We start from the raw sequence: 13,686 nt of genomic DNA, 5'->3' as shown, positions 1-13,686 counted from the left end.
ATTGTATTGAATTTAAGGTACAGGTATTTTTTGTTTTGCTTAATTAGTGCCATTTATAAATAAGATGATTTACAGAAAGGGATAAGGCAATATAAAATTAATATTAAAAACATCAAGTATCACAGACGCCTGACGTCCTGTACAATGCAAGTAGGTAAATGTCTTTTTAATTACTGATATTGTTTAAAGCCCTGCACAGTACTCATTTAATGCCAACCACAATATGTTTAAGTTATTTTGTAACTGAGTGTAAATGACGACTCAAAGATAACACTAATACATGTGCTCTAAAGGGATATGTGTGTCAAATAGTATCTTATTTAATGTGCATGCAAAGTTGGATCAAACATTTCTATTAATTGTTTGGAAATGTCTGTCAGGGATGCATCTAGTCCCTTTTTTTATTATTCCAGGCATTTTCTAATCTGCACCAATGCAACAAGAATCAATAAGTATTGAAAACCAAAAGATCAAGCCCTGTCCTGTTCCCTCTACACCTCCCCGCCTCCCTCTCCCACCCACTCCCTCCTTTTTGATTGCTGCCACAAGTGCCACTAGTTCTTTTCCCCGCTTACACCACAGCATAACCACAAATTATTAAAAGCCATGAAGACTAAAGAATATTGAGAACCAAAGTATGCATGCCCAACTGTAACAAAACACAATAAGATATGGGGAAGATGTTCAATGAGCTGTCATTATGATGTGCAGGGAAGGGAGGCCAACATAAAGGGGATGTAGGTCTCACCATACCTGCTGTGAACCACGGGAAGCTCTCTTGTTATGATTTTCTCACTTCCATGTCGGACGGTTTGGCAGAACACACAGCATGTAACCAGTGATGTATCTTACGTACATGCCAATATGCCCCATTCTAGTTAGGAGCCACTAGTGCAGTTCTGGATTTAACTTTGCATTCTGGGAGTACTAGTTTTTCCCATTGCAAGTCCCAGAATGCAAAGTTAAAACCAAGACTGGACTAGTATCTACAGAAAGGCATGTTAGCATATATGCCCTTATAGTATACGATTAGACACCTCTGTATTTACACGATTGGCAGAACATACTGCCTGCAAAAAATGAAACCTTTATTTCAATTGCCTTTGTTTGTACCCGATTTGTAGCTTTTAATATACAATGATAAACAAGTGGTGCTTTATGCAAGCAAATCATATTCATTGGCAAGTACGTTTTTGGGCTAGTTCCTAACTCCATTTGTGATATAGCCAGGTTTCCATTTCGGCCAACCGCATCGCTACGAACTTAACAAAGCAGTGGAGTCTCCAATACACAAGCAGCAGCAACATAAACGACATGGGCTCCTGTGTTACTTCTTATAGCCCACCACACATGCTCTCAATCCTCAGAAGAACATCGCAGCTCTAGCAGGGATTCTCTCTACACCCACAAGAGCTTCCCAACAGTCAGTAGAAGTGAATCATTTTTGGAGTTAAATGAAAGTTTGCTACGGTGTGAACCTATAATGGTCTGTAATGGGATGTGGGTTGTTGGGAGGGTGTAAATGATTACATTGAGCGTGAGTCTACAAACGTGCATGAAAAATGTGTTTGCAAGCAGGGCAGGCTGAGAAAAAATGTAATCACTTAGTGATGATACTTTTACATGCAAAGAGAACCTTTCATCTCCACACAATGACTTTACTGAGGTCTATTTCTGCCAGTGACAGGGCTTTGACCTCCTGTGAATTCCTAAAGTCTGTAGATTTCGCCACCCAGAAGTGTATAGCCTTCCTGCCAAAACGCCAAAAGAAAAAAGGATGTAAGTGCTTCGTAATCAGGCACACAATTGGTGGGCCTGTCATCAAAAAAGAGTTGTCATTTCTGAAAATCAATCTTGCACGAGCATACAAGTATTTACAAATGGCTTCATTTTAAGTCCAGATAATGGTGTTCTCCACTTCACTAAATATATTAATAAACGATGTTTCAATGTGTCAAAAAAAGTCACTGCTAATGAAGACACCTTCTCAGAACAGTTCTGCCCAAGATCACAACGCACTTTAGTGCTATCAGCATCACTTCTGAATACCTATTGAACAGTAGCTCCAGAGTACAATGCAGTGCACACTTTAGATGAGTGATGCAAACAAGAGAAAGTGCTCGTCTTTCTAACTAATCAGAAATCACAACCAAGTGTCACCTCTATTGGGGCAATTATCTATGCTAGTAACGCAGTATCACAAAAGGTAAATAAAAGGGAACATCGTGTGTTTCTAATTCTAAGGGAATTGTTCTTAATGTGGAATTGATTCAAAACACTTTGACATTTTAGTGAGGTGGGCGGAGCTATGCAAATCTTTGGAGTGTGAGCATGAGCAACGCATAAGGGACCCTCGAGCCCTTGGTGAAAAGTTGGCATCTATGAAGTTGAATGGCGAGCAGGTCCGAAGAACTGTTTCCAACACTATTCATGGGACAAGGATTTGCAGCAGTAGTGAAAAGGGGATTAGTTCACTGCTCATGGCTTTCTACTTGTATTGCGCAGCAGTCTGCAACACTGCCTTGGGTATAGGTCATCTGCCTACAAGAGATCCTTGCCCCCACAGCTTCTGTTGGGTGTAACAACTACACTAAATGGTTATCTGGCAAACTGCTGTCTGGCTTGGAAATATAACATCGCTGAAGTTGTGCCTGGAACACTGTTCATAGGTCAGTAATACTTCTATATAACTGTGCGGAAGGAATAACAGCAGCACTGCTGGTGTTCTGGACTTCTGGTGGTGTGAACGCAACAGCATGGCTCAAGGGTCTCAACACACATGAACGTAATCTGCGAGAGCCTTTGTACCTGCACTGGAGTCATGTGCGTGAAGCCTAGCTCCGCCAAGCTCTGCAGCACCTCTTGGTGCAGCTTCACAGGCAAGCTGCGCCAGGTGCCTTCAGTCACAGTATCCATCCCCAGTCTGTGTGGTTCTCGTGTACAGAAATGTGCTAGTTCCTATTAGAGGAACAGACCCAGCAACGTGCGCTTATCACGTGACTTGCACGTTACGTTCCATGTAGTTTATGCCCACCCTTACAATAACTCGTGTTCTTGTAGTTCTGTCAATCTGCTTTAGGGCGACGTGTGCGCCTCCAAACTGGGTAAATGGATGTTGCGGAATAATGCTCAACGAATTCGAATTGAGTACGTAACGCAGATGCACACGTGCCCTGTGATGTTAAAGTTTTGTTTACTACTGTAGTGGTTTTGAAGGGGGTGATGAGCGCGCAGTTTTTAAAGGCGGCTGGGGGAGGCAGCTTCGAGGGGGGGCGCAAGTGCGGGGCCCCTTAATTTTCATTTGATAACATCACAGCAAGTGACATCACAATATAATAAAGCGAAAAATTGTTATATATATTAACGTGAGCAAGCGGTTTGTTACCGCGAAACGTGTCGTTTTTGTGCTGTTTTTTCTTTCTTTCCTGGACATTTAATGTATTAAAGAAGACTTTTTGGCTGATATAAATGGTCTGCTGCTTCTGTGTTTTGCCACGATTCCTGCACGCAAGACCGCTTCCTGGAGTGCCTTCCAATTCCCCTGCACTAAGGTACAGGGACTACAACATATATATATCCAAACTTGGACAAACGCTCAAGAGGCACAGAGTGCGCGGACGCAGCTGGGAGTGACACAACCGATTGCGGGTGAATTCGCTTTTCATCGGAGGATGGATGCGGATTCCAAAGCATCGGTGAGTGTTCCCCGGGTCGCCCGATTTACTTTGTGATTTTGGTCCAAAATGGTTTGAAAAAGCGCGTTGCACAGAATATCATTACATGTGCATTCCAAGTGGCCATTCCATAACGCCAGTTCTCCTGCAACATTACGAGCCTTTATTGGCCCGTTTTCTGTAAATAATTACCCATCAACAACTTTCTCTCCAGTATATGCCTGAAACATCTTTTAAATTATAAAAGTATGGCATCACAAGCAGATAGAGAAAATGCACGCCGCAAACAGGCACAGACTTTATTTTGTGAAACCCAGCATTTCAAGACACCATCCAAAACCACCACAGAGAAAAGCACCGTGGAAAAAAACGAAATCAGTTTATTAAAAGAACTGGAAAAAATGCAAAAAAAAGAAATAAGAAAATGGTGGGAGGAACATTCACTTCAAAACTATGTGGATGTTGGAGGAATTCCACGAGGGCTGAGAATTCTAACCTCGCCTTCGTTTGAGGAGCAAGATCCGGAAATGCTGAGAGAGTGGGGTGACTCTACTAACCAGTGCTCAGGACAATTTCTGAATATTTTGATTAAGTACGCGCGCATAGATAGACAAAAGACATTGACAAAAATAGAGGAAATCAATGAACAACTCTCTTCCCTTCCTCCCAGCGAAGATGGAAATAAATTAAGAACAAGCATGGAAGGCAATTTGAAAACTTATGAAGAAGGTATAAAATTGCACAAACAAAGGAAATTTCTTCGAGATAAGGAAGATTATGAACTGGGCAGAGTATATACATTTGCACGGCGATTTGATCACTTAAGGAAAAACATGCCAAGTCAAAATGCAAAAAATAAAGAGACAACCCCAAGCTCAAGCGATGTAGCTACTACATCAGATTCGGAAGCCTCAACGAGCACCAATGAAAACCCACCAAAAAAGACTAATTTTTTAGATGAGATGAGAATGTTGGGGCTGGATGGCCGAAAAAATACCACGAAAAAGAACATAGGAAAGGGCCATGCCAAACAACAAGGATCAGGAGGAAGAAGAAAACAAGGAGGGGGACAAAGGAATAAGCATCTCAGAGTCAGATGAGAGTACAAGAACACGCTCTGGGACCAAAAAGACGCAACAAATTTGAAAAAAATTGATAACAGCATCATCAACTTTTCAGATCATGTCCTTAATCCAGAACAAACCAAAGTACTGCAATATGAATTTAATTTTTGCCCTACTGCTGGGTATGACTATATGGAAACAAGAATTGACTTTTACAAATATATGCGAAAGATCCGATTGAAAAAATTCTTTATTTTGAATCCACCAAAAGAAAAACAAAGCACTGGCTTATCGGGTCGAACTATGGTAGCAATAGAAGATCTAGACACGCTAATAGACTTACCTGAACTGGAACTAATCGGGGAACAAGCTGAAGGGTCCGTCGCTGTCACTCCTGAAATGTTAAACATAGACACCGATTGGTCTATAAAAAGCAAATTGAAGGCGAAATCTAGGTTCAACCCAATGTTCCAACCAGGAGGGAAAATTGAAGCCTTTCGGGATCTCGTTATACACGACCTAAAGAAAGCCAGATTTCCGAATCAAAAAATCAAATCGAATTTTTCAATAAAAGAAAGGAAAAGTCTTAAAGATCTGCAAGAGTTAAATGATGTTGTCATAAAAGCATCTGATAAAGGCAGCAATATAGTCATCCAAAACAGAAAGGACTACATAAAAGAAGCAGGAAGGCAATTGTCTGATGTCACTTGGTATGAAAAGTTGCATGAGAATCCGATGGAGGCAGTAAAGACGAAAGTGGAAGACTTCTTGAAAAAATGGACAGATCTTGACATCCTGAATGATGATGATTACAAATACCTGTACAACAAGTTCCCCACCATACCGACAATTTACTTTTTACCGAAGGTCGATAAACATCCGTCTCGTCCTCCAGGTAGACCCATTGTTACCCTGAATGGAGCCTCCCTTGAAAACATGTCGAAATATGTGGACCAAACGCTGCTACCTCTAGTCTTTACTTTACCATCCTATCTATGGGACACAAAAGATTTTTTGAGTAGGATTGAAGGAGTAGCTTGGGAAAAAGAATTCATGTTTGCAACACTAGATGTGGTATCTCTTTATACCTCCATTGAACACCAGGATGGGAAGAGAGCATGCAAACATTTTTTAGACAGTAGATCTTTGAATTACCGTACACATGGTGAAATGATTATGGAAATGATTGATCTATGTCTATGTAACAACATCTTTCTATTCGATAATGTCTATTATAACCAGTTGAGAGGCACCACGATGGGCACGAGCTTCGCTCCGTCATACGCAAATTTAACAATGGGTTGGTGGGAGAAGTTTACTGTATGGACAGAGGCTAATAGCCAGTACACCAATCAAGTAGTTCGTTGGCTACGGTTCATAGATGATCTATTTATTCTCTGGAATGGCAAGGAAAAGGAGTGGCTCGACTTTGTAGAAATTCTGAATACCAACAACCTAAATTTAAAATTCACAGAGACACACAGCCGTGAGTCACTAATTTTCCTTGATGTATTAGTAAAAACAAACCAGAAAGAAATCAGTACAGAGCTTCATCGGAAACCCACTAGTTCTGACATGCCTCTATTTGCTAGCAGCAACCATCCTACTGCATTAAAATGGAGCATACCGAATGGAGAATTTGTTAGAATTCGGCAAAATTGTAGTGAACTTGAGTGCTTTGATAGAGAGTGTAAAATCACGGCCAACAATTTTGCTAATCAAAGATATCCGAAAGCAATTATTGAAAGAGCGTACTCCAAAGCACGCAATCTAGACCAAACTGCCCTATTACTAACTAATCAAACATCTGAAGAAGTAACAAAAACAGATGAGATGAGGCTTATTCTCACATACGGTACTAAAGCCAAGACAATAAGAAATATACTGCGCAAACATTGGCATGTTTTAAAATCCGATGAGGCTCTACAACCATACCTTGCGGAACGAGCAAATATAACCTTCAGGAAATCAACCTCCATCAAAGATCTTCTTGTGAGGAGTTTTTTGCCCCCCAAAATAGAAAAGCTTGGTATCTCTTCATGGATAGGGAGCAAGAATACAGGTTTCCATAAATGCACTAAGTGTAAAGCGTGCCAACATGCTTTAAACAAGAACAATTTTGTGCATCCTGTACTGGGCAACATTGTAGAAGTAAAATCAATGATCACATGCAACACAGAGTTTGTTGTATATGTACTGTCTTGTTCATGTGACCTTTGGTACGTGGGAAGTACCATAGGCAAATTGAAATTAAGAATTCTGCAACACATGCGAGCCATAAAGAATATTGATGCCTCCTATCCAATGGCAGTCCACTTTAGAGATGCCCATCAAAGTAAATTGGATTGCTTCAAGTTTTTTGGAATATACCAAGTGAAAGAGAATCCACAAGGGGACAATCGAGAACTAGAACTCCGTCAGATGGAAACCAGGTTTATATTAGATCTAGCAACCAGAAAGCCTAAGGGACATAACTTAGATGAAGAGTTCTATACTTTCCTCGGCACATAGAGTGTTTAAATACTGTAAAATGTATACATTTGGGAAATATTTTGCTAATTGTTGGAAAAATTGGAATGACTTGGATGCTGGGTTCCAAGAAAGAAGGGACTAATTGAAAAAATTCTAAGAAAGTCTTTTTACTTGTTTTATTAGTTTATATATGTGATTTTTTATCCACCAAAAGTATAGAGTGTCCATGCAAAGTCCTAGATGTAAATATGATGAAATTTACTACCTTAAATACTTTCCCCTTTTCAAGCTTTGGCCATTAATGTGTGAAAGAAGCATTAATAATGTGGCAGCTATATATTTTAAGAAATAATGCACTATGCACTTTAGCTTCTATACACATTGACAACATTAAGGTTTTTATTAGTTTAACCTTATTCTCCACCTTTTTATCCAATCATGGGAGTGCATAAGAGTTGTTTGTGAGTAAATATTCTTGTAAATTTATAAAGGAAAATTATAATAAGGATTTTCTTCTCCGAGAAACCACTACATATTTTTTCCATGCACTATGCACTTTATGTATTTTTTTAAAAAATTTTAAAATTAGTAAAGGAGTTTCGCCGATATATTCATTCCTGAAAACATATGGAATACACAAACGACTATATTATCACAAAATGCACACTAATGATGTTTTAAACTAATGGTGCACTGAATACAAAAGTCATTACAAAATGGCCGAATCCTTCTTACAATGGAAAACATAGAATTTAATTATGGAAGAAAGAGAAAACGTACAAAGAAACTCAGTAGAACCATAGAGTTTTTTGCATGTGTACCTGTATTTAATGGCTGAATGTATGTCTGTTCCTTTGTACGTGATCAAGCAACGGGAGCGTTGCGAAACGCGTTGTACCGTGGCAAATCTGTTTTTACCGATGCCTAAATAAAACTGGATATAAGAAATTCTACGAATTGGCATACGGCTGTAACTTGGTGAGTGCGTCTCACTCTGGAAGAAGTGCGATAACTTCTTTCTTTTTTTTTTTCTTATATATGTATATATATACATATGAATACATTTCCTATTGTAAAGTTTCAATAATGTAAATGGGGCTGCTAGTAACTTCTATTTGTTTTCCACAGGTCTGGGATCCACAGGATTGGTGGCTGCCTACCTGGGTTGCTCACATTGCCAATAGCATGTCAGGCACATGTGACCAAATGTTGGCTAAAACAGAAATTGAGCGATTTTAGTTATGAGAATAATTGTGTGTATCTCTCTACCAATACCAACAGTGGACCGTTTATTCAGTACAGAATGGCTTCTATAAGTAAGCCAAAATACATCATGGCATAACCCAGTAGTAATATTATTAGACAGTATTTGCTTCTAAAATGTAATTGTGATGTCCTTGAGATCAAAGGTGCAAAGGTTGGCTTAGCTAGAGCTGAGCGATTGTGCCGCTTACGTGGAGAGATTACAGTTCTATCTATCCATCTATCTTGAATCTTTGGAACACATAATTGTCCACTGTGCGAGTTTACAGGCTATATGTGATGTTTTGTCAAATTTTATAACAGTAATGTTGACTGCAATGATGTGTCATTTATTTGGTCTAAACTGATGGAGGGTGGCGACCAAAATTTTATATTCTTCGTGGTAAAATTTTATTTGAAGTGTATAGTTATTTTAGGTGAATTGTCGTATGGTTGTAAATATTGATTTTAAGTTGTACATAGATTGTATCTATCTTGATTTTATCTCTTCTTAATTAATGGTCCTCGGACATTTTAGTGAAGCTGATTTTATACAATGTGCTATTATTGAAGTGTTGTAGTGTACTTATATGTGTGTTCTATGTATATACAAAGCCGTAAGGCTATAAGTATATTAAATAAATAAAAACATTAAAATACATTAAAAAAGTGTTTTTTTAAAAGTCAGGCAATCGACCAGACTCACACACACCTGATGGCCCTTTCCCTTCCCCACAGGGTTAAAAGGTGGAACATGAGAGCACAGGATGAGCAAGGCAGACCGCACGAAGTGACTGCTAACTCATCACAGCAATTCAAGAAGAGACGAAAGACTGCACATACCGAGAGGGTGACAAGGAGAGAAACAACCTTGCCCTTTCCGACCAAGGCCCAGGAAACCTCTGCATATGGGAACATAAGACTGAGAACAATAGCCAGCTTGTATTACAGCAGATGACAACAGTGCACGAGACCCTCCTCCGCTGATTACCAAGCCGGGGAGAGCTGCTTGTCTCAGAGGGACCACCCTTGACTCCAAAGAGAAGGAAAGCAAGGTAGTTCATCACAGCTGGTGAGTCGAGGGAAGAGTCAATAAGAAACCGAACTGTGTTGAGCAGAGAGTTGCCAACGGCTAATTTTAACTGTGAAATGTTTAAAGAAACTATTGATGAAGGAGGGGGACAACCAGCAACAGAGGTGTCCGGCACCACGTGGGCGCTCACGCAGGAAACTCTGGGCCCAATGGTAGAAACTACCGTAGCCAGAAGGCCTTGGGAAAAGGCAAAGAGAAGTCAAAGTGATCATAGAGGGGTCTTGTAAAATCCTCTGTACAGACAGATGATTGTGAAGGAAAGGGAGGTGAGTCCCACTTGGTGAAACTAGTGTATTAACTGTGTTGTAAAGGTTGGCAAGAGTGAACCTGACAGAGAGATACTAACAAAATGGATGAGGCCTGAAGTCCCTATGAACACTATGATGTCAGAAGTGTATCCGATCAAGGGATGTCCACAGTGAACTGTTTGAGCGAAAGTTGGCAAGAGTGAACCCGGCCAGAGGGAGGTCAACAAAAAGGGGCAAAGCCTGAACTGTTTAAAAAAACATTAAGATTCGTGAATGCAAGAAGCCTAGCGGTCCGGTCCAGAGAGAGGGAGATCCAGGGGTGGAATGTCATCACCCAAAAGTAATTGAGAAAGGAACTGTTTATGTGATTTATTGAATACAATTTGTGAGGGGTCTGTGCCCAGAACAGGGGGGCCCAGGGATGAAGCCATAACCCAAAGTTGTGAGGGGTCCACGCCCAGAACAGGGGGACCCAAGGGTGAAGCCATCATCCAGAATATATGTGGAAGAGAACTTTGTGTTTGTGTGTTTGTTTAATTGAGTACATCAGGCCCTCGAAAGCAAGGGACTTTTTATTGGAAAGAGACTTGACCACCGAAGAACCTGATAGCTGGGACAGAAGTACCAACTCGTGTTCGCAATGCTTGAGTGTGTGCTGTACTCAGGAGATCCACCTTGTCCCGTGCTCAAAATGTGGGGAAGGAAGCCCCTTGGCAATCACATCCTGACTTATTATTTGTGAACACTTCTTTCTTTCTTGAAAACCCTATCCCACACTCTTTCTATAATTAGTTGTAAGGATTTGGCAATATTTGTTTTTTAGTATAGGCCTTTTTTACTTTGGCCAGGTGCCGCAAGGACTACCTTATTTTTCATTTGATGGTCGAAGCTTGCTCGCATCTTAGATTTACATTAGATTAGGCATTTTTCAAACCTGCATATTGTTTAAAAAAACACCCTTGAATCATGATCACTTGTGTCTGTCTTTATTGGTGCCACCATGAGTTCCTTACAGAATATTCAAAGTAAAGTTGCCATCATGTGTCCAAATCCTAACCTATCCCTCACAAGATGAGCTTAAAAAAGGTGAAAAGGGGAAATTGCTCTTGGCTGTTGACCTGCAGCCCAACGTTTTAGTTCCACCAGAAGATCCAAAGCAGTGTAGAAAAGCCAACAAAAGTTCCACAAGACTCAAGGGTTTGATTACCTTGCCCCGAAGTCTTTCCAGCTTTTACCAACTTGTCTTAGTGTTTTTGATGCTCACAATCAGTCTTTATTTTCACTTCGCAAACCTGACTCCCAGGCCCTGCCGCAAGGAAGAATGGCTTGGACGCCTTAGCCAAGCCTCTGGAGGGTCGCAGACCCTTTGTGGCTAGACCCGGCCTCCAGGTACTGTGGTGGGAAGGTATAGCCTGCTTCTCTCTCCCCAAGCTGTGCTCGGGATCCCCAAACCTTTCTCTTAATTTCTGGGAGTCCCAGACCCAGTTCTCATTACTCCTCATCTCGGCCCACTCGCCTGCCAAGTAGGGTACTCAATGTTCTCGGATTCACAATTCTCTCTCTCCGTCCTTGTTAAGATGGATTTCTGAACTCTGATCTGGTGGACAGAGGTTCAAAAGGCCAGTCTAGTTTCTTGGAACAGGGTAACCTTCTGGACAAGCCAGACCAATCAAGGTAGCTTGGCAGCAGTCAAGACTAGGTCTCAGGAGGGGTGAGGGTGACTGAAACACCTCAATGAGCACACCTCTGTGTGAGGGTTTAAGGACACTTACAAATCACTCCCAGTCAGGTGTAGATATATTAAAAATACAAATAGATTTAATTCAAGGCCTTTGTGTTTCAACACACAAATCAAATAACAGTAATACTAGTAAGCCAACACAATCCTATCTAAATACATATATACAAGACCAATGGGGTCTAAAGGGTGAATGCACAAAATGAGTCCACAACCTAAAAGGGGGAGGAACAGGCAGTGCAAATAGTCTAGTCCCTTCTGCATCCAACACATTCCTAACTAAGAGGCAGTCCAATCCCTAAGAAGAGTGGAGTCTATTGCTCAAATGTACTTGCACTGCTGGCGCACGCGGTAGTTCAAATGGGCAAAACGGGGGATCTTCAGGTGTCTGTAGCAGCTCAGGAAGGTGGGTGAGGCCATGAAGAATAGGTTCCCACTACTCGAGGAGGGCATCCACTTGAGGGCAGAGTCGATTCCAAGAGTTGGGAATAGTTTGCTAGTTCTCACTAGCAGTGGAAAGGAGAGGGGCCCTCAGGAACCACTCATGCGTAAAAATGGATGGAGGCGCTAGGGGGCACCGGTTGGGGTTGTGATTACTCACCAACCCCCAGTACTCCAAACCAAACTCCGGCAGTCGAGTCCACTTTGGTTGTAGGTTCAAGCGCAGCAATTTGGCGGCTCTGCAGCTTTCAGCGGCGAAGATACAGCGATGATTCGCAAATGGGACAGTGGCGATTTCTGCACTCCTGGTGGATGGATCAGGCCAGTTTCACTGCAGCAGGCTTCAGGGGTAAGAGGGGCACAAATGTTGTGCACCTGCAAAGTTCGTCACCACGGCTGGACGACACGGTAACCGCATATACTCCAGTTCGGGCGCACTCACTTCACTTAAGACCTGGGAATGCCAAGTGTACGAATTCCGGTGTGAGAGTGCCATGAACACAGAGCTAGCGGCGTACCAAGTTTCGAGGGCTTCCGGCGCTATTAGGACAAAGAGTCTGCGTAAGATGGTCAGCCCACTGATTGGCCCAGGGACACTTCCGAGAAGGCTTACTTGCAGGGTTTGATGAAGGTGCAGAGAAGTTGGTTCCACTATTCCAATGGGTCGAAGCGTCTTCGCAGACCTTCTTGGATGACCAGATGCAGAGGGGTCCCATGGGACGACAGTGGGCTCAGGGTGCCAAACCTTCCAGCGGGTCACCAGCGGCTCCTCGACTCAGCTTCTTAGTTTCAGGATACTTGGATCCTATCCTTCTTTCAGTGAGAACTCCAGAGATTGACATGGTATGGGTGTTTGGCGCCTTCTCTTATCTAGAATCTCCTTCACGCCAAAACTAAGAGGACCCAATGGGAGATCTGCTCACATACAGGCATACCATACGTGGACCAATCACGGACCACGGTGGTCCCAGACATTCACAGGACTTCAGACTCTTTTGCACCCAGGATGTGTATTGCAACCAGACGTTCCAGCCCACATCCTGGAGGCACACACACACAAGGCAGAAGCCTGGAAAAGCTTGGCGCTTTGCGGGAAAATGCATGCCCAAATAAGGACTGAACCAGGTCGGCTCGACCTGGGGAAGATGAAGGGGCAAAATGGCCAAAGAACAGGACAAAGAACCTTGTGGCATGGCCATTTTGGAGCCAGGCCACCTAACCGTGCCAAACGCGGTAATCGCAGTGGCAAGAAAGGGTTAAAACTATGGAAATGATTAGCTGCCACCAGCCCTGTCCAAATCACATCTGCACCTCTAAAAAATCCTTCGAGAGTATCTAGGGCCTTTGGAAATTACTAATAGACCCAAGTGCGCTGTACTGGAAGGTACATTGTGCACTTGTTACATGTTCCAGAAAGGTTGCAACATTGGAAAGGACTAGGCAAAACAAAGTTTCCCACTACTGACTGTCTGTTTTAAGGGCATGATCGGGAGGATAGCTCAGCGGCAACATGCTCGCCTTGGAAGCAAGACAACACGGAGCAACACAGGTTCGATCTCCGGGACCGCGCTTAGAAACCTTTGGGTATTAAGCGTGTTATAAATAACCTATCATATCATATCATGTCAATTTCCCCATAAAAAGTGAGCGAAAAGCCCAGCAGAAGGTGTGCAGCAGAAGGCTGGGCTCCTCTGGTAAAGACTATGGTGTTTAG

General features: G+C 42.1%; 1 protein-coding gene across 1 annotated transcript in view; it reads right to left on the bottom strand.

The window, feature by feature from the left end:
• The window catches only part of DDX55 (DEAD-box helicase 55), a 345,960-nt gene extending 343,012 nt beyond the window's left edge, over positions 1–2,948 (bottom strand). The window contains exon 1 of the mRNA XM_069619685.1: positions 2,809–2,948. Within this exon, the coding sequence (XP_069475786.1) occupies positions 2,809–2,916 (108 nt within the window). The 5' untranslated portion in view covers positions 2,917–2,948. The remainder of the gene's footprint in view (positions 1–2,808) is intronic.
• Between the last annotated feature and the right edge of the window lie 10,738 nt (positions 2,949–13,686).

This window comes from Ambystoma mexicanum, chromosome 10 (assembly GCF_040938575.1).
Source record: "Ambystoma mexicanum isolate Mex_15411 chromosome 10, UKY_AmexF1_1, whole genome shotgun sequence".
Lineage (NCBI taxonomy): Eukaryota > Metazoa > Chordata > Amphibia > Caudata > Ambystomatidae > Ambystoma > Ambystoma mexicanum.
The sequence above is the reverse complement of the archived record's forward strand: the minus strand, read 5'-3'. Positions and strand labels throughout refer to the sequence as shown.